The sequence below is a fragment of the Prinia subflava genome, chromosome 4 (genome assembly GCF_021018805.1).
Source record: "Prinia subflava isolate CZ2003 ecotype Zambia chromosome 4, Cam_Psub_1.2, whole genome shotgun sequence".
In the NCBI taxonomy this organism is placed as follows: Eukaryota; Metazoa; Chordata; class Aves; order Passeriformes; family Cisticolidae; genus Prinia; species Prinia subflava.
This window is the reverse complement of record NC_086250.1, coordinates 25979066-26000311: the sequence shown is the minus strand read 5'-3', so window position 1 is coordinate 26000311 and position 21246 is coordinate 25979066. Positions and strand designations below refer to the sequence as shown.

The following is a 21246-nucleotide window of genomic DNA, read 5'->3' as shown; positions in this document are numbered from 1 at the left end:
GGTTGTCCAAAGCCCCATTCAACCTGGCCTTGAACACTAACATGGCTGTTACTTTCTTCCAGATATTATCTTCCAGCCCTCACAGGGGGTCAGTTGAGATTTCTGGAGAGAGACAACTTTCAGGTTTGCTTCATAAATAGGACTGAAAGCAAAACAAATACCCCCAAACAGGGAAAGAAGGTATAAAAAAGAGGCACCAGCCCAAGGCTGCTATGCAACATTATGCATTAGCACACTGACAGTGTGCCAGAAGCCTGGAGGCAAGGAATGAACATGCTGTATTCCCGGAGGGGCTTTTACTACACCCTTGGCCCAAGGCTCTCCTCTCCCCGGCTCGAGCTCCGCCGCTGCGGCGGAGCGGTGCTGCCCTGCGCGCTCGGGCCTGCAGAGGGCGCCCCGGCGGCGGCGGCCGCGCTCTGGGCGTCACCGGGGGACCGCAAGGGAGGCCCGGGCCGCAAGGCTGCCCCCCGGGCTCGGAGGTTGGCAGGCGTCGTTCCAAACGTGCTGTCTGCTGCCCTGATCAAACACGGGGCTGTGTCGTGACTTGGGTTTAGGGCGGCCTGGGGCTTTTCCAGCTCCCCTGCACGCGCAGTCGGACAGGAAGCGGCCTCGGCCGTGAGGGGCATGGCGGCGGGCGCGCGGCGGCGGCAGCTCCCGGCGTGGATGGGGGCGGCGGAGCCCGAGCGGGCGGCGGCGGCCCCGGCCCCCGGGGCCGGGCGGCGGCGGGCGGCGGCGGGGCGCAGGTAGCGCCGCTGGGGCGGGGGAGCGGCCGGGGCGGCGGGCGGGAGGGCGAGCCGGGCGCCGCCCGGGCTGAGCGTCCCCTGTGTCCTGCCCAGGCCGGCGGCGCTGTACTGCATGAACGAGGCGGAGCTGGTGGAGGTGGCCCTGGCGGTCCTGGCCGAGGTGAGCCGGGACCTCTGGCGGTGGGGACGCGGCCCTGGCCGTACCCGAGCACGGCCGGGCGGCAGAGTTTCGGAGGATAGGCAGGGAGCGCTGCTGCTCGCAGTCCCTGGAGGCCCCTCTCCAGGCGGGTCGGAGGGAGCTGCCAGGTGCCGCATGGCTTTCCCGGCCCCCTCCCCTCTGTCCCGGCAGCGCTGCTGCCTTTGCACCCTGCCGGGCCCTGCAGAGCAGGACCGCGGGCCTGGGGCCTGCCCAGGCGTGGCTCCCGGGGATTCTGGGCTGCCCTCCTACGCCTTGGGGTGCTCCCGGCGTGAAGTCTCGCACGGCCGGCGCTTGTTGTTTTCCCTTTGGTCAGAATCTACAGTGCGAGAAAGGTGAAGAGAAGGCCCGGTCCAGGAGCGAAGAGGAGCAGGAGCTCCCGCCAACACCAAAGCAAGTTCCTGGAAGCAAGGCTAACAGGGATGGAGGCAGCGACCACGGTCCGGCACTTCTATCCCCTCCTGGTGCTGGTGCTGATGGAGGACAGATGGGGAGGACTCTGAGGACGATGTCCTGAAATACGTCAGGGAGATATTTTTCAGCTAACAGCACCTCTCTGACTTTCCAAGAGAAGAGGGCACAGTGGAGAGGGTGTCTCCTCCCGCGGCCCTGAGAACGATGGGAGGAGGGCCTGGAGGGGGCTGTGCATCCATCTGCTATGTTGGTGCCCTGTGTAGCTGGTAGGATACCCATGAAGGCCAGAGGGGGAAAGGAAGGAGGTACTCAGTTCTCCCACTCTGTGCTGGGCTCAGTGTGATTTGGTTCCAGATTAGGATGTGTTCGTTTTTGTTTCACATTTCAGAGCATGGACAAATTACAGAGACATTTGGGTTTCTGTGAGTATGCCTTTGGTGGGTCAAAGTTGGGTATGGAGGGGAGCGGGGAGCTGCTGACCTGGAAGACCTTTGCTGGCAGAGCAGCATGATCATGGTTCAGCCTTGGGGGCTCCCTTGTCCTTGTGGTCCCTCTGTCACAGCTGCAGTGGGGCCTGGCAGGCTGTTCCCATTGGCCCTGGTGCTGAATTTGCCTCCACCCTCCAGCAGTGCTCCCCGTGCTGAGGAAGATGCATGGGAACAGACTGGCAGGGGCCAGGACTGGGGGGGCAGATCCCATGGCAGCATGCCTGGGGGTCTGGGAAGCAATGAAGATGGCTCAGTATCCTCTTCCCAATCCAAACAGGAGATGAACAAACCACATGAGGCCAGGTGTGAGAGCATGTATTGAAATGAAGAATCGGTCAAATCAGCGTCACCTGCCTCATCCCCACCAAGGCTGAAGCAAGAGAGAGAACAGCCCCTCATGTCCCTTGAAACAAATTCACTCAGCAGCAAAGGATATCACTGTTAAGCAGGCATTCTTTATTTACCTAAGTTCTCCCAGCCACTGGATGAATTCATGCAGTTTGTATTTACAAGGCTGTTGCATATTCACTACACAGACAAATCAATAACTTAAAATGCCTATTTTGAAAAATGAGTATATGATCAGGAGTTAACTATTTCAGTCTTTTCTGCCATCTAGTGTCCTTTAGGGATTATTACAACCTCTTTAGGGGTTTTGGTGGTCGTTCAATTGTCTTCATCACTTGTCTTTTTATTGCACTTTCTTAATTGGTGCATGCTCAGTCTGTTGTTTTCAAACTACAAAACTGGTTCTTTCTGGTGTTATTTCTCTATCGTCCTAGATGGCTTTCTTCACATCCTTGAAGACTGGTTGTTGATTGGCTGCTTATTTGATATATATCCTGTCTACTTACAAAGAAACTACATATTTGATTACATTTTCCTGAATATTTGTTAGTTCCTAGTTAAACATAATCTACACATCCTGGTTTTAAGCTCCCTTTATCTTTGTTATTTTGTAGGGCTAAAGGTATTAAAAGCATTTTGTTAGTTAATTACAGATTTAATCACATAATGTGAGATACTAGCAACTTTTTTTACTTAGACCTAGATATGGGCTGAGGGCTGTGTCCACTGTGTGCTGGTTCTGCTACCTTCACTGCTCTTTGGGGCCAGAAGTGCTGTCACTTTGATGCTGTGCCCCAAACTGAGGCATGTTACATGTTACACAGCTGTGCTGTGGCTGTTGGTGTCTGCTACCAGCTTGATGCAGGAGTGCTGCACACAGCCATGTGCCAGAGCATGGCTCGACATGAGCCTTGGGACTGGGAATCAGATTTTTGCTAGGCAACAAAGCTGTATTGGGATTACTCTTTTAAATCATGTTACTGATAGCTCTTGTGTCTTCTTCACTGTCATATCTCAGTGAGCAGGGCCTCCTCAGTTAAATGGCTTTGATACATGTGTGTGCTTAGCTGAGCCGAGGTACACAGTGGCAGTGAGAATCTGGAGCAGTAGCAGAGCCTGAGTCCCAAGCAGTGCCAGGAAGCCTCCAGTGAAATCAGAGGGATGAATCCACTGTGAGGTTTGTAAAAGAAACATACCCAGGCCTCCAGACAGGATTATCATCTTGATGAAGAGTATGATGCGGATCATTTTCCATCCCTCTCTCTGCCCTATCGAATTCACATTTAAAACGAGAAGGAGGTGGAAGAGGATGAAGACTAGGCAGGTATACACACAAACCCTGGCTACTGCCATTTCTAGTAGACTGATGCCTATTGCCTGTAGATGCTTGTTGTCCAGGCACTGCAGCTCCCCAGCTGTATCATTCCACAGGCAGAAGTTGTAAAAGCCAATGCATTTGTCAGGGAGGTTCACCAGGTTTCCCGCTTCGTACAGCAGTGCATAGGACATCAAGGCCAAGGTCCCAATGGTCTCCAGTAAAGTCAGCATGTGGAGCAGGTTCTTGGTACATCTCTTTTGCAGCAGACCCATCCTGATGCCTGCATGCTTTCTTGCTACCATGGTAAAAGCTGCTGTGAGGATGCCTGTTGCAAAACACGAAGCGGGGACCCTCAGTTGTTTCCTCTTATGGCACCCTTCCTAGGATGGGCTCTGAGCCTTATGGCTGGAGTCTAGGGACTCCCCTTGCAAATAGGAGTTGTCTCAGCCCTGCCTAGGACTGTGCTACACATGTGTTACTGGGTTGAGGGGGTTGCATTTGGTGCACTTTTGGTCACAGCAGAGGTGGCATAATGATGCCCCATGCATGGACCAGTGCTGGGAGGAGAGTATGACTCAGCCCCACACATGCCCTTTGCACGATGGTCTCACTGGAAAAGAGGCATTTGTCAGCAAACTGCAGGGACAGGAGAGAAAAACTGCTCTCTGGTAAGAAGCAGGATAAGAGCTATTCTAGGATAATGCCTTTCTTTCAGTTTTTATCAGACAAGGACATTCCTTGTGATCTTTGGACTACTGAGTAAAGTGCAGACATGACAGGATCTGAACTGCAGGGCTCCCCTTGCCTCCCTGCCCTTGTCCTATAGCTCTGAGACACCCAGTGCCATTGATACTACCCATTTCCAGCATCTGAGCTCCACATGTAGGTCCTTGCATGCCTGTAGATTTCTGAGCACAGCAGGACTGAATACCTGCAGCTTTGCTACGCACTTAGGCTGGCAGACATGGTGCTCCTCTATCTTGGTTGCCTGGGGACCCGTGCCCCACACAGACAGGCAGGTGCCCAGCTCGGAGAGGCACCATGGATCCACATGCTGCCACTCGCTTCCCTCTGAGGCCCAGGGACATGGGTGCTACAGAGACACACCTGTGATTGCCATCCACTTTGCTCCTCTCTCAGACTGGTTGGCAAACGCAACTCTGCTCCTCTCCTTGGACTGTATACTGTCCTCAGTGCTGTCTTGCAAGCTTCTGCTTCACACTGTAAAACAGGGGAGTGGCATCAGGAAAGGGTATCACTGGCTGCAGAGCCACATGGCAGTGAAGCACTGTCCACCCAGGTCTGCAGAAAGGCATAAACACAGGTCTCAGAGACCTTGGCTTCAAGCTCAGCCTCAGGCTTGAGTCTTGGCAAGTAACTCTTCTTCCCTCTGACAATCTGTCAGAGGGGATTCTCAAATCTGAGAATCATGTACCACTTTCCTTTAAGAAATTCACATTGGCTTTACTGTCCCCTTCCACTGCCTATTATCCAACAGTATATCATCCTTCAATCCTGTGTGGGCCATTACTTAAGAATTGGATTCTGGATCCTTTCCAGTTCAAAGTAGTCTGTTAGTTTGTGATATCCTGGATGTCCTCCTAGACTATCACCCAAAGCTGATTGTGAATTTGGTACAGCCTATGAGTTATTAAAGTGCCAGGAGAGACTCCACTCAATCTCTGTTCTGCACCTGGTGCTGGTGACTAGAGACCTTTCAGCATTCCCCTCCCACTCCTCATCTCTCCCTGGAAACTTGGAAGTGGGGCACCTCTGTTTAATGAGCACAAAGGTGAAGCTTCTCAGTCCAAAACTTCTCCCAGGAGCTGCACACACACATAGAATGGGGGTCACAGTGTCAGACAACAACCTGTCCACTTCCCCTTGTCACTTTTCCCTCACTTCTTGTAGTGTCCCTTGGAGAGCTTCTTCACAACAGGCTTCTGGAGAGACTGGAAGGTCACATGGAGGACGTTCATTATTCTGAATCTGCAACGAAGATGCAACCAGAAAAAATGTCTATGCTTGGGCACAGACTGCACTGCAGAATGAGACCTCTGGCAGATGTAATTTCACCATGGTTTGTCTTGCCCCTGGTATTACCCATTGGTTTTCTGTCTTACGCATGGTGTCCTGCACCCAAGCATTGCTGCTCTTCCTCTCCCTGTTCTGCAAGGGCTCACACCACTCATCGTTCTCCCTGCTGTCCTGCCTCACAGCCCTCAGAGGAAGAACAAGCTGCACTTGGAGGGAGACCTGGCTGACCAGGTCTCCAGGGATTTCTGTTAGACCTCAGGGCTGGGACAACTACAGCCCAGCAGACTCTTGCCTCTGCCCTCCCACCAAACCTTGCTGTCATATCTCTTTAGACCAGTTTCCTAAGGAAGGCAGGCTTGTAGAAATGTGGCTTTTTGTTCAGTCATCTCATGCTTACTCCCTCGGCATCCATAAAACATAAAAGCCATTAAAAATTATCCTAGTCACATGTTTACTAGGGAGGGGACAGAGAATTAAATTCCTATCAGCTTTGTGGTAACATATGGCAGGGAGGACAGCCACCTCAGAGACCCTGTACTGCTATGTGATCCCTGCATGTATGAGGACCTGGGGAAAGCCCATGGTATCTCTGCCATCTCCTCTGCTTTGAGGCTCATGTGTATAAGGACATATTTTCCCAGCAATGTCCCTCTCTTCACTACCAGATTGCTGGCATCTTTGACTCCTGCCGCCTCCCCTGCCCAGCCCAACCCAGTGGGTAAATTCCTGTCCCTACATGTGACTGATAGGACCAGAAACATGCCTAGGATGGCCTTGTGCCAGCTTGGATAGAGAACTTGTGACTGGCCTGGAGGCAATGAAGGCTGAGACCTGCACACTGCCACAGTGTAGCCACAGGTAGGACATTTGTGAGCTCTGCAGCTCATCACTGAGGCAGGTTTGGCAGCAGCCTGGCTGAGAAGCAAGGGACAAACAGGAAAGAACTCTCACCCAGTGTACAGCTTGGGTTTTTCTGAGACAGCAGCAGCCTCGCTGCCTCTAAGGAGGTGTTTTCGCCTTTGGATGGGAGGCTCTGTAGCTCTTCCTCAAAGGTACAAGAAAGAGGAATGTGAACATGGCAGAACAAGCCCTAGCCTGGACTCAGCCTCCTTGTTCCTGGACTGGCATTGATGGAAACACTGGGTTTCACCATAAGAGAGCTCTGTGTCTCAGTCTCCCCAGCAGAGAGAGGCCCCATGTGAATGGCTCAGGAGCTCCCTGAGGTCTTTGTGTGGGAAATAAGGCCCCTAGGCACCCTCTGTGCTTTTGGGATTGCACAGCCCTTTCCTCTGCTGCTCACAGGCAGATGGGCAACCTTCCCAGGCTGGGGCTGTGCCTTCCTCCAGCAAAGAGCTGGCAGAGTGCCTGGGTAAGGGGACAGGAAGGCATGCAGCTCCGGTACAGGATCTGGTCTCTGTGCAGGGCCGGGCATCTCTGTGAGCCACTGGCTGCCGCTGCAGTAGCGCTGAGTGCAAAGGAGCGAGGGAGTGGGCATTTCCTTTTGCACTGAAGAGACCCCGAGTTCCTGCATCCCCTCTCCCATGCTCCTGAGGGGAGAAATGCTGTACTAGAGTGATGGGAAAGTGTCAAGCTTTGGACATGACACTTTTCTTTCAAGACATCTATTCTGTTCCTTCACCACCTCCCCACCCCAGCTATCTGGATTGTCTTTCCCCCTCAGGCAGGATCAGCTGCAGAGAAACTATGGGTGAAGAAAGGCCACTGACAACCTAAAGATTGCTGGTAAACAGAAACCAACCAGTGGCAAATGGACTGACTGAGGGAACTACCCTTCAAACAACTTACAGCTGGGACTTACAGCTCCAAGATATCTGCACCCTACAACACCACTTCTCCTGGCAGTTCTCCCCAATGCCAGTGACATTAAAAAAGTGGGGGTCTCAGTGGAGGATACTTACAGGCTGCCCACTTGAGTGGGTTGGAGCTGAAACTTGCTGGAGAGGGCTGTGCTGCTGTTCTAGGAGCCAGGCGGGTTTGTGTCTGCTGTCAGTCCTGTGCTGGCTGGGTGTCTGTCACCGCAGCCTGTTTTGTCACAGGCAGATAGTTATCTGCTTTCTCTTTCGGTTCTGAGGGCAGTGCTATTTACCGGTACCAGTCAGCTGCTTGTGACCGAGAAAACAAGCCAAGCCCGTCTCCAAGATCTGAGCCTTTCCTTCTCCTTGCTGTGCTAACCAGCAAGAATACTGACCAGGCTAAGCTCACCCAGATTGTTGTGCTATTAGGGAAGCTTGGGTGTCCATGAGGGCTTAGATGAATTTATTTGGTTTTGTTTGGACACTTCTTTAGAGGTGACTGCATGTCCCAGCATGGACCTCAGTACCTCAGCGCTTCCGGAGTTCACTGCCAACGTGGTTCTTCTTGCACTTTGGACGCTGATCCCCTTTTTCTGCTTCCCAAACACAACGTCACCCAAGTTCCCTTGCCTGCAGCCACTGTTCTTACACAGGCACAGTGCAAGGTGCCAAGGCGCCTGCTGCTACAGGGAACCACTGAAATCTCAAGTTATGGAAGGGGCAAAACTCTCCTTCCTTTAGTCCTCCTAGGGAGATTTGTTTGTCCTACTAGCAGTCTTTGTGGTGGGTATGTTAGGAGGCTATGTGTTGAGGGTTGATGCATGCCATAAAGCTGTTCACAGATTCTCACCTAGTAATTCCATGTTTAGGCATGGTCTAGAAATATCCATGTGGTACATGTGTTGTGAGCCTGTAACACTGGCACTCACATCTAAGAGCACAAAGTAAAAGAAAACAAATATGGGAGGAAGTCCTAAGAGAAGCTTAGTGGACAGACATGCAAGTGGCAGTGGGGGGATGCTTTCATATGTGCCTCTGTGTGTGGAATAACTTTAGCATGGAGAGGAACAAGGATCTGGATCAAGGAAGTTCAGATCATGGATGGGTTCTGGTGAGTGGGGACAGAAATCCTGCAGTAAATGAAGCCCAGCAGTCCAGAGCTGCTGAGCTGAAAGTGGAGAAGGAACAAGGGGAGCTCAACAAGGCCATCTTCTAGCATTGGGGCTGATGGCTGGGAAACTGAGGAATAAGAGACTTCTGAGGCAAGACCTCTGATTCAGTGAAGTAACATGCTTTGGCAGGATGCATGTTTATCCTCCCAAGAGGAAGGTCATACAGTTTGGCAACATGCTGTTTATTTTTCTGTCATTCAGGGAGAAAAAGGGTCAACCAGCTCCTTAGCTGATCTCTGCACCACAAGTGAAGCTGCTGTTTCACTGCCATGGGCAGAAGGCACAAGTAGCTCCTTCAAAAATATCCTTGCTTTCACATTGGGGTCCTGTTTGCTGAGGTAATCAGGATGACTGCCGCAGTGGGTCTGCTCCATCATGCCAGAGCATTTCTCCCTGGAGCCACTGTCCCCTTAGAGGGGTGGCTGTTCCAACACCAGCACACCACACACATGTAACCTGGCATTGCTTCCACTGGGCATCCACCTTCCGTTTTTGACCTTTTTTCCCCAAGAGAAGATCCCTGTTCAGCCAAGCTGATCCACTGCCTCACTTGCTTGACTTCCAACATTTTGGAATTGCAGGCTGGAATGTGCCCTTAGGAGGTGATGTTTAAAATGTTTAAATGTTTAAAATACATCATTTGGGAATGTTACTCTTGGAGTGTGGCATCTCACTGGCCAGAGCTTGTTGCCTGATTGTGCACCTGTGGCAAAAGGACTTTTCAGTGTTTCCTGAGTGCCCTATGTCTCCCTCCCAGCAGAGTCTCAGTCTCTGCTGCTTTTAATGTCTCCTGGGATGCCTCCTGGGATGCCATAGTGTCTTGGTTTGAAAGACAGGTATCTGCTAGGAAGGGGGCAGGACCTCCCTAGAGATGGAGAATTCAAATCCCCTCCCTCCAAATTATTCTAATTTAAAAAAATTAAAGGAGCTTTCAGACAGAGGTATGGGGATAGGAATAACAGTTCTTTACTAGTATGTATGACAAAACAACAAACAAACAACAACTACAGCATTAATAATAAACAGAACCAAAAACCTTGAGGGCTTTTTTTTTTTTTTTTTTTCCCACAAAAAAAAGCCCGGGGCAGTTTGATCTCAGTGCCCCTGCAGGACTCCAAGAGGCCGAGCTGGGAGGGAGGAAAGTCCCGGGCTGCTGGATGAGATGAGGAGCCCTGTGCTGGCAGCTGGAGCAGCAGGGGTGTCCCGGCAGGGCTGGGCAGTGCAGGGCTTCAGAGTAGCAGGGGAACCTCAAAGCTCCGAGGAAGCAGCGGTGGTGGGGGGAGGCTGGAGAAAACGAGCTCAGGATTCCTGGGTACAGGAGCAGATGACGATAGATTTCCCAGGATGAGGCAGAGGCAGAGTGATGGCCGTGAACTCTTCCTGCAGCGAGGGGCAGCTTGACCGTCCTCCTCAATGCTGAGAGCAAGAGTGAGTTCTCCTCCCCCAGCTCTGTCTTTTTACCTTTCCCAAAGCTCATCATCTCTCCCCTCTGAAGGACACTCCCAGAGACTTAAAAACAATAGGCGTAGCCTTGTGCTTCCATGTCCTTCAAGTACTCTCTTTTGTTCTGATTAAGTAGTCATTAAGGCTTCTTGGAAATTTATGGGAAAAAATTCTGTAAGTGAAAAAAAAAAAGCAAATCTAACCCCCAACACATAGCTACCAAAAGGGAGAAGTCCAGTCAAATTTAACTCAAGGCTTGCCCTTGGTCCCAGCTGACCTTCTGATTCTGGAGGCTCCCTTCCACACCTTAGGCTGCCTTTCCAGCAGGTAGTTCCCCCGCCTTCTCCTTCCAGGTGTTTGGGCAGGGAAGATTGTGCCTGAGCAGGATGCAGTATGCCTTTCCATTCTCCTTCCTAGGGACATTGTACAGGTATGCTCTGACTGCCTTTTGGGCTTCCACTGCCAAAGTCTATCTGATTGATGGAATGGTTGGGAAGGATAAGTCTGATGGGGATGGGGTAAGCAGGGCAATGATCATAAACATGTCTCATGGAGAAAGAATGGGAAGGGAGAGGAGAAATAGAGCAGGGCTTCTACTGGTGCGTGCCTGGAGGTAGGAGAGACTGGATGGAGTGTTTGGGCTGCTGGATCTTGTTTTCTGGTGGGAAAGGAGGGCATGTTCCAGGAGCCAGATTCTACTAAATTCCTGTGTGAGTGTTGCTTCCTGGAATTGTTTCCTGAAATAGATATCATTTCTTGCTTGCACTGAGAAAGTTAATGTGGCTTTAAAGTGGAATTAACTGCTCTTGTTCTTGATTTCTCATTGTGCAGTTAAAGCAAACACTCAGCAGTTTAGTAATATTAGCAATCACAAGGAAAGCATGAGATGAACTGTGACTTTCCAAAATTTTTTGCTTATTTTACCTTCCTGTTTTAAAAATAAACTACTACACCTTATCCCACATATGATTCTGTGGGATAATACTTCAGTCTGGCTATAAAAGACAGAAAAAAATATTAGGAGCTGGGATATTTATTTATTTGTTTGTTAAACTTTCTCTAAGCAATGCCAATTCCGGGAAAGCCTAGAAGAATCTAGGCCTAGAAGAATCTAGAAGTGATTTATTACATTTCTTCCCTTGGGTATGGTACACAATATCTAGGAATGAAATCTGCAGCTGGGGAAGGAAGTGCCAAGCCTGCAAAAACATTTAAAGAAACATTCTTTATTAATCTCTTTCTTGGCAGGCTTACTGATCATAGTGCTGCAATATACTCAACTGTACCATACTTAGACTGTACTTGAACTCAACTGGACTGCCTGTCCCACGGAAGACAATTACAACTGTAATGATTTGTGTCCAGACTTAGAGGCTGGGAGAAGGAGACTCCCTTTTAACTTCATCTCTTCGTGCATACTGTGGATGGCTAATTTGTCTTTTTTCTCAAGAGCTGGATCTCCAGTGCCTTGACTGCTGTGACAGGAGTACCCCCTGCACTGCTGGCAGGTGACCATGTCCTCAAGTGCCCAAATCAGTGCTGCAGGCCAGGCCCCTGGGCTCCCAGCATGACCTGACCCAGCAGAGGTGTCTCACCAGCTGGACATGGGCCAGGTTAGCTGCAGCTGGCGTGAGTGCTGCATGGCAGGTACCTCCCCTCACAGAACCACTGGGTGAGGTCCATGATCAACAGGTGAGATGAACCAGGTCTGACAGTGTATGGGGTGGTGTGTCCCTTGAGAAACAATGAATATTTACAACATTTTTAAACACCTTTTATTCTAAGCAAAGACGTAGCTTTTATAGTTGATACTGAATTCCATTATTAATATTTAACCTAGCGAGCACATTTTTACAAATGCATGTACCCTACTACCAATAGGGAAAAATACTTTTTAAGCTCTCTGGAATTTGCCTTGGGTTAATTTCTTCTTCAGTGAGATTGTTGTCAATCAGAAAATCATGGTGTAGTGATATGATGAAGACAGTTTAAATTACAGAAAAATGAGCTCTTCCAAATGCTGAGATTGAGGGAAATCCCAGCCAAAGAACTCTGTACTTATCTTAGTGAAACATGCTCTTTACTGAGGTTTGAGATTATAGAAAAAAATGGCTTATTGGTATTTAAAGAATTGAACAAACCTGTAGTGTTTACTTTTTTTCACTGGCTCAGGTACCTGAAATATCTTAGGATGAATATCTGTGCCTTGAGTCTGTGAAACAGAGCTTCTGAAAAATAATAGAAACAGGAATGAATCATTACTACTAACAAGTTCCAAAAGACTGGCTGACTGTGGGATTGCAGATCCCCCCCAAAATTTAAACCACAACAGCTGACCAAAAGGTATTATCTATCAGTCAGCCTCTTTAGGGGCTGTTCAGGGAGTGTACATCAGTCTGGGACAGGAGAATCATAGTAAGAGTTCAATAACTAATGGGAAAACAGTTATCATGTAAAGGTTGGTATTTTTCTTTTGGTGACAAAATTGTTTGTGTAAAGTAATAGTGATTAAATTGTCATATATCTGTCTCTGGTCAGAAAAAACTCCCAAGCAGCCATAGCATGTTCCTCCTGGGATGAAAAATATGTGTATTTTTGCTTTTATGACTTCTGTTCTTAGCAATGCTGTGGAGATATTCTCTTAATATTTTAGTGGATTTTTTTCTGGTGTCTTGGTAACTATTTTGATTCATAAGGGAATATTACTGTTACAAATTAAAAAAGCCCCAACAAACCAAACCAACAATTGTAAATAAACATGATAATCACAATGCCAGAAGGAGTACACGTAAGAAATCTGCTCAAGGTTGAATCCCTTATGCTCTTCTTTTCAGCAAATATTTATGGACCTGGATACAAACATATCATATTGACAAGGGAGCTCACTTCCTACTCAATATGACTTGTTTATTTTTAGTCTGGGAACCTGGACATCTATGCTTTCTCACTAGTATTAATTGCCACTGCTCTGTTTTTCTTAGGTTTGGGCTTCTGAAAAGAAGAATTGGCATAAAATGCAAAAAAGCATGAGAAATGCTGGTCTGCTTCTTGAACAAATGAAAATAGTAATAAAGCAGTCAGCATTATAAAGTTTATGTACATAAAAAAAGTATTACTCATTGAAATATCAATGTGACTTCTTTCCAAATAACAGTTTGCTTTCTCTAGGCAACAATAACAGTACTCCTATTTGACATCTTGGGGCCATATAGTTTTCTAGGCTGAACATCAGCAACGTGTCATTGAGGGCTATGTTCAGCTCCAGCATAAATTTCTGTCAAAAATTCTACTGCAGCTGTGATATCCCTTCCTATTCACCTTTTTTCAAATGCCTTTAACGTCTTTCATCAAGATCAACAACAGAAATTTTGTTAAGTCTTTTGATCTAATCAACTTACTTAGTCACTGAAGTAAATCTTCATGGGAAAATGCACATAATCATGAGTGGAAGAGAATTAAGAAGATTCTTGAAAGTATCATGATCCATTTGATACACTGTTGTTACTTACTTTACATGGCAACAGCATCACTCTGACAAGTTTTGCTTTGGTACACATCCAGCAAAAGAACTTTATTCCTTGAAAATAAAAGATGCATATGCATGAAAGATGTATAAATGCAATCCATACAATTTCATTGCATGAAAGATGTCTTTGCTTACATTTTAGTGCCAAATGGACAGAACAGGATCTAGTGAAGCTTGACCTGATAAATAGTTTTGCAATGTATACTGGTGTTTATAGGTCTTGGCAAGCATAGCCTTATGGGATCAGGCTCTTACTTAGCCAAAGTGGTGTTCAGTCCTGAATATCTCCTCCTCTGCTAAGTTTTCTGTTGTTTATTTACAGTATTTATGTCACAAACAGGAACCAACAATTTGCTACATACAGGAACTAATATTATTGGCTAGATTTCATCCCCAAGCTTTCTAAGAGTCATTCACTCACAAGAGTTTGCTTTGCATATCTATGAGTAATAGTATGGCAATCACAGGCACCAAAGAAACGAACACCAAGTAAACAAGGAGAAAAACATGCTTCAACCCTTTTTTTCTCAGCAAAACCACTAAATATAGGTTACAGGAAAAGAAAATGTCTCTTAATCCTCCTGTGAAATCACTCTTTTAAATCTGAGACTACATTTGTTTATGAGCTTAGATGTAGGCAATGGGCCCTTAGTAACACTGTGATAACTTCTCTGCATGTGTGAGAGGAGGACACAGCTCCTGAACACTCTGAACTGGTGGTTGCAAAGTATGACTGACACCAAGGTACATGAGCATGATGCTTCTTGTGCTTAACACCAGTGCCCTTCCCATCCTGACCCTGTGACTGCTTACTCAGCTGTACTGCAGAAGCTGACAGGTGAAAGCCACCTTCTTTGGAAGAAAACCTGCCTTCCGATGATCAGGGTTAAGCTACAGGGAAAATGAATACTTCTGGTCTGCACTGCTCATTTGACCTAGTTCTCTCATGATACATCAAGATCGTAGAACATCATAGATCACAGAGTGCTCTGGGTTGGAAGAGACCTTCAAGATCACCTAGTTCCAACTCCCCTGCCATGGGCAGGGATACCTTCCACTAGACCAAGTTGCTCCAAGTCCCATCCAACCTGCCTTGAACACTTCCAGGGATAAAGCATCAACAGCTTCTCTGGTCAGCCTGTTCTGGTGAGTCTTCATCCACACAGTGACAATTTTTTTCCTAACATCTAATCTAAACTTATGCACACGTCTTTTTATTTCTTTGCATTTCAGCACCAGTTGTGCAGCTCAGATCTTAATTTCGGTACTATGGACATCTTAAATTTGATGAGCTAGATCCAACCTAATAATGTTTCCCCACAAAAAGAAATGTACAAAAGTCTTATTCCCTAATAAATGACCACGTTAGGGCCACAGCTCTTCATAATACACAATGCTCACTCCTCTAAAATCACATGTACCTCTAATCTCCCAGTATACACAGGAGGAGCTGATTGTGTTTAATAGGTGTATCATTTGGTCAGTATACAGATCCTTGCTCTGCTGTCAGTTACCCTGAACTTAACCACTTTTGCTTAAAGCAATCAGAATAGTGTCTTCCATGGTTAATGAAATAAGGTTTACACAAAACCAAATAATACACCTTTTATTGTGTCTAGATTGATCTGCAAAATGTAAGGCTACAGGGGAAAAAAAAAAGGTATTGATTTAAGTGATGCAACAAACCAAGCTCTGTATCACCACAGGTTTTTTCTCTGCAGAAAGGCCACCTGGCATAAATGCAGTGCTTTGCTTCTTCCAGTGAACTGCCAGTTAAGGCTTGACTGTAAGGTTTGTATGCAATCTTTTAAAAAGTGTTAAATTAATTAGTGTAACCCTTGAAAGTCTAGTTTAGTAACATTTCTAACATTTAATCTGGCATTCTTTATTAGATACAGAGAAGATATAATAAATTGTGGCATATCTGAATAGTTTTAAGTTACCTGGAATTCCAGTTAAACACATCAGAATTCAGGACTTTGGAATTCACCCTGGCTTGCTGTTTGACTATCTTCTCATGTTCTTTCAGGTATAGATAATAATAAGAAATACCACAAATTTAGTTTATTGCTTAGAGAAAGCCATTATCAAATTTGTTATTGCTATAAACCTACAGACTATTATGTTTTTCATAGCTGGACTAATGAGGCAAGAGAAAAAGCCTTGGGGAAACTTCCATTTCCTGCTTGTTATTTACACAGTAGTCCAAGAATACATGGTGGAAATACTGTCCTATGGACTCCAAGTCTTTCATATTAAAAAGGGTGTTTTTTCTGCAGCCTGAAGCATCAGCCTCCTGTACATTAGGGATCTAGAGACCAAAACATTCATTTGAAAGAACATAAACATTATTTAAAACAGACTGTAACAACTTGAAAAACATGAACTGTACTAATTGTGACGCTGGCTTCCTGTACAAGAGCCTTTTTTGTGTTAGTTTGTTATAGGAGTTAAACTGGAGGGATTTAGTTTACTGGTTTAAAGTTTAGTTTAATAGTCAAAGGTTTAATTTTATAGCCAGTATATCAATGTCTTTGTGAGTGCAAGTCTGCACAAGAAATCAAAGCCATTTGTAGCAAAACATACAGCAAACTTGGCAATCTTTGCTGTCTAAAGGACATCTGGGATCTATTCTGAACCTAACTTCATTCTCAAAAGTGGTTGTATGCCAGAAAAGAAGAAAACGAAAGAAATAAGGAATTTGATAAGTAAATTTTTGCAGAGGACATGGGGGAAAATACACTGAAAATGTCTTGAAGAAAACTCTTTTACTTTGAAGATATTACCAGAAAGGAGAAAGTATATTCAAGGAAAACCTGCACAGTATTGAAGAACAAAATAACCCACTCTGAAAAAAACTTAACCTCAAAAACGTAGTCAGAAAGGCTTGGGTGCAGTGCAAAGATGTAAACAACAGTGAAACAATGAGGGACATAGAGACATCAAACTAGCAAAGATATAGTGGAAAGGAGAATAGAGTATTCTAAAGGGAAAGAAAATGAGATTACCTTTTGACCTTACTTTGGTTATACCAGATGGAAGGGGATCATTTCTTGACAATAGATCTGTATTTGAAGTACAACCTCTGGCCTGTTAAAATGCAGTGGTGATTTCCCACAATCAAACCACCTGGATTTAACATAGGTACTGCTGTCAAGACAAAATTGTCCCATAGGAGTTGAGCTTTGCTTGAGTCACCAAGAATGAAATCCATAAAGCCCTTTGTTATCCAGGAATTCTTAGTTTCTCCGGGATGAACCCTCACTATCAGTATCACAGTCTTCTGCTCAGTGCCTGTGCCACTTTTGGAGTGGGATAGTGGTGATGTTAGTTAAAACATACACAGTGTTTCACATTGAAGGGCATAAGATGTGAATCTTGCAGAATGTGGACACCACTGGACCTTTAGAAATGGCCACCAGGTACTCCTGCAGGTTGTTGTAGGTGTAAGGATAGTAGCGGGCAAAGTAGCATGTGGTCAGGGAACTGGAACATCCAAGTGAGTGGGAAATAATGATATCTGTCTTACCCCACACTGTTTTTGTAATGCTGGATTTATTTCCAGTCCTTTACCAGCCATTTCTTATGCTGTTCCTTAGTGCTGGTTTCTGAGTACAACAGTGGCCACAAGCCATGTTTATACAGGCTGTTTACTTGCTAAAGTTGTCAGTAGTGAAGCACTAAAGCATCCCTGCCTGTGTATTGCTTGCTTGGAAGTAGTACACTCTGTGTGTCTGTGTTTGTGTGGAGGTCAGTGTGGGTTCAGCCAGTACTCAAATACAGAACTAGAAGGCAGAGCACACAAACAGTGAGATGCTGATTAGCAGGATAGTGCTACAGCTATTAGCATGAGGTAGTGTCAAATAATGTGCAAGGCCATGAAAAGGCACCCTGCAGTGAATTAGGTGCACATCTGATTCACAGTGTTAACAAATCAAAGTCTAAGTAACTGCCAGGAAAAGATGCCTAATCTCACCAAGCATGTCAGTAATGCAACTGGTATCTTGGTTAGAACTCTTAGTAATAACTAGAGTTTCTTAAAACTTTCTCCACTCTATGCTATAAAAGGAGGTGCTTAAGAAATGTGTTAAGTTTGTGTGTTTGATTATCACCTAGAGAACACCTTCAGTGCTAAACAAGCACCCGTGTTTTACTGCAGCTTGATGCTTGCTATCCCAGGAATTGCTAACTGCTTGTAACTGCCTGCTTATCATTCCTCAGGAGCAGGAGAGACAACTGGCCACACTTAAAGGCAGCAGTTTTCTGCCCCTTGGTTGGAAAGTTTCATTAATGAAGGCTGAGAATCACAATACCACAACACCCACTTTGCTGGAGAGCTGTACAGGATGAAATAAGAGTCACTTCCCATTGCCTGTGCATGAAGTTCAAGTCAGTAATAAAAAACATAAGGCTGCATTTTTAAAGAACAGCAATTAAAAGACTATAAAAGAAATCCCTGTCTTTGTTTACAAAAAGGCAGGGAGCTGAGATTCCAAGTGTTTCTCCTCATCTTATCCCTTGCAGCAAATTAGCATCTCTGGTTGCAAAGGACACAGGTTCCTTCCTACACAGCAGTTACCAGTTCTTCTGGCCACCAAGTGTAGCAACCTACTCATGACAGGTAATATGCCCATGCTGCAGAAGTAGCTAATTTCTAAATGAACTAATGTCAAAGAGTACCAGTGCTTTTCTGTGTGTTACAAGCCTTTACTAATTGTATTTGCTTCAAGAAAGGTAGCAAATCCCTTTCAGTTTTGTGCTTCTGAACATTTTGTGGCCACAATTAGTTATCCTAGGATTGCAAAACATTATAATCCTTTCTTATCCATGTAAAAGTATCCCAGGGCCAAAATTAATGACTGCCAGAAGTTCCAAGTTCATCCAAGGCAACTGGATCAACTTAGCAAACATAGGAAAGAATAAATAAATCTGATACTCAAGCAGTGACAGTGGAATAAGGCAACTAACTCTCTTCAACTCTGTCCAATGAATCCTTGCCAGACAGAGAAGCCTGTATTCACGCACTGATCCAATCTGAGCAGGTTTTGTTTATAAATTTTGGCAGAAACAAAATATTCTTCCAACACAGACAATCGTTGATGTTGCAGTTACACAGCTCTCATCTTTTTCACTTTCTTTTTTGGCTCTTATCTTTTTTTGCTCATATTTTCTCAACAAACTCATTTTAAGCTGGTTCATATTATTTTTCACTGAGAACAATGGCTTGAGCTGAGCTGGACTTCTGGGATAAATAACAGGACAAGCAGAACTTAAAGAAAATGAGGCAGATGTGTAACTATGTGACTAGTTTCCTTCCCCATCTATAGGAAAATAATTTATTCCCAAGTGCTTTAAAATGACATGGAAAATCACATTGATTCATCCAGCTTTGAATTATATTTGTAAAGGAGATCAAAGCAAGTGCTTAATCTACCTTCATTTGGCAGCAAGGTTTCTTAGGCTGTCCCTATCTTTTCCAAGATAAATCACTTCTAGATAAAAACTCCTTTGTCAGGAGCTATGGCAGCATTGTGTCCAAACCTATTGTAGAGTACAATGATTCAGGGATAGTGAGTATCCACTGTGAAATAGGTAGCAGAATAAGGGCATAGGTGTCTCAGTCCCACCTCTATGCATTTCCAGGGTTTTTTTTATTATTCCTAAATTGCAATTTGTTGTATATATAAAGCACACAAACTGCCTTAGTCTTCACTGTCTCAAAATAGCCTTGCACTAGGACTGCTGTACAGACTGCATAAAATCAGTTACTAGCTGACATTCATATTTAGCCCTATAGCCCTGAAATACAGTACTGACACTGCTAATAACCGGACATGAGATTTTTGCTGAATCTGTAAGACCTCAGGACTAAAGTCTGAACTTTATCTGCCTGCACCTTTGTTTCACTTAATTTAGTTGTGACAACAATTTCTCTAATTGACATGTATGGCTGATTTGTTTTATTTTGTTTGCCTTTGTGTGGTACAAACATAGGCTTACACAGACAGCAGTAACAAGGGGTTCTGTGTAGAAAAGTAGGCCTACAGCTGGACAAACTGTGTTCTAGGGGTCACAAAGAGACATCTGAAGCTAGTGGGGGGTACTTGCTTGTCAGCAAGGAATTCTTTGAAGTTGGGAGAAGCCACTCGAATGAGAACATGATAGGCAGAGAAAAGGCTTTGAAAGAATCTGTTAATTAGATGATTGGGACTGCTGGTACTGTGCACTGATTGCAACACTGCTCAGAGTTAACTACTTGTCATAGGATCATAGATATGAAAGGATACCCTTTCAAAGCATTCTCTATGCTTCCTAATGTCTCCTTATATCAAGCCAAAAGATAGAAGTTTGGTTTCATGCAACTTTATATTTGCTTTGGGTCTAAATCAGAAAGCAGCAGCAGCAGTACTTATTTTTTACTAGAAAAAGAATTCTCATTGCTTTAGGCCTGGTTTCTAGATTGAATTCTCTTCACAACAGACAAAACCCCATAATAAACAAAAGATTTTTACTTACAGGATCTGGTTTCAAGTGTAGATGACATCATATATATATGAGAAGTAAAGGAATTAAACACAAAACAGATGAACCTATTTTTAAACTGAAGTGGATACCTAATTCTCAGGGATGCCTGGGTCAGTAATGGGTGGTTAAGGGTGAGCTGCAAGGTGAGACCAAGATAAATACTCACCTAGGTCAAGAACCAGTAAGTATGAGTAGATGATTTTCCAGTTTTGTTCGGAGCTTCAAAGTAATGGGATCACTAATATATTTTCCTTTGCTTTTTCTTCCACCCTGAGCTTTTACAGGGAAAATTTACGGGAATAATTGAAAGGGTCTTAATATGTAAGAACAGTGCTGACTATCATCTGTCACAAATCAGCTGGGGGGGGGGGGGGGTGGTGGTGGTGGTGGTGGTGGTGTCTTTGTCCTAAACCAATTACATTTAAATACTAAAATAAAACAGAAAGTCTATAGCAAGATAGTTTGGTTTTGTTTATTTTCAGAGAAGAGCTGCCTCTTTTGTTTTTTATTTATGGCCTGCAGAAGCATTAGACCTAGTGTCTGTAGTCCGTGTACTCCACTATTATCCCATACCTGGGTTATACACCTGCCCCTATATATCTGAGCCAGGGTACTTTCCAGCTGTTGGAAGAGGCATCAGCAGGAAAGTCTGGTGGATTCTACGATGAAGGCCTAACAGAACAGAAAGGTCAATGTGCACAGGAGTTCAGGAGTAACTGTGGCATTGGAGGTCACAGCCACCTGAGCAAACTGGCTGGACTCCTCCAGCTTCCTCTGTTGTCCGTGTTGTCCATTGTTCCTCATGTACTCATGAAGAACAATTCAGAGCACTCGTTGTGGATCTGCTTGGGTTTGCTCTCTGGAAGACCTGCTTTTCCTCCACTGGTTATAGACACACCAGTGGTGAGTTCCTTGGCTAACACAGGAGTCCAAGGTGGTTGTGTGTGAATAAACATTCCCAGGATTTCTCTGAATTGCAGGTAGGCAGGACTGTCCAGCCCCCTGGACCTTGCCCAAAGCAACTCACAAAGGGGATATATGGCCACAGAAGGGGCTGTGGGTGGTGTGTTCTTTACTGAGCAGAAGAGAGAGAATTCAAACCTTCCTCTTAGAGTACTTAACATGTTACTGTGTGCTCTTGATCATGGATACAACAGAAAACCTATGAGCTCCACAAATAGTCTCGAAGGCTAAACAGTCACGGGAGTTCTGCTGCTTGCTG

At 45.5% G+C, this 21246-nt stretch overlaps 3 protein-coding genes across 7 annotated transcripts; 1 reads left to right on the top strand and 2 right to left on the bottom strand.

Moving 5' to 3' along the window:
- Nucleotides 1-485: 485 nt before the first annotated feature.
- On the top strand, nt 486-2841 carry CYREN (cell cycle regulator of NHEJ). Its single transcript, XM_063396201.1, is given in 4 exon segments — nt 486-743; nt 837-903; nt 1256-1415; nt 1418-2841. Coding segments are annotated over 4 exon segments (414 nt in total). The 5' UTR covers nt 486-624; the 3' UTR covers nt 1486-2841.
- A 153-nt stretch (nt 2842-2994) lies between these two features.
- On the bottom strand, nt 2995-11180 carry TMEM140 (transmembrane protein 140). Of its 5 annotated transcripts, none has more exons than XM_063396198.1 (5): nt 7464-11180; nt 6496-6589; nt 5378-5496; nt 4615-4728; nt 2995-3832 (listed from the first exon to the last, which is right to left on the bottom strand). In XM_063396198.1, exons 4-5 carry the CDS (start codon nt 4625-4627, stop codon nt 3222-3224), a joined length of 624 nt encoding a protein of 207 aa, XP_063252268.1. In that variant the 5' UTR covers nt 4628-4728; nt 5378-5496; nt 6496-6589; nt 7464-11180; the 3' UTR covers nt 2995-3221. The 5 variants fall into 5 exon arrangements, with proteins under 5 accessions (XP_063252268.1, XP_063252269.1, XP_063252266.1 ...); XM_063396199.1 differs by having other exon boundaries at nt 5410-5496; XM_063396196.1 differs by lacking the exon at nt 6496-6589.
- A 4449-nt stretch (nt 11181-15629) lies between these two features.
- AGBL3 (AGBL carboxypeptidase 3) lies at nt 15630-20828 on the bottom strand. Its single transcript, XM_063394990.1, is given in 5 exon segments — nt 15630-16809; nt 16811-16979; nt 16981-17152; nt 17155-17233; nt 20742-20828. Coding segments are annotated over 5 exon segments (813 nt in total). The 3' UTR covers nt 15630-16503.
- Nucleotides 20829-21246: the final 418 nt, after the last annotated feature.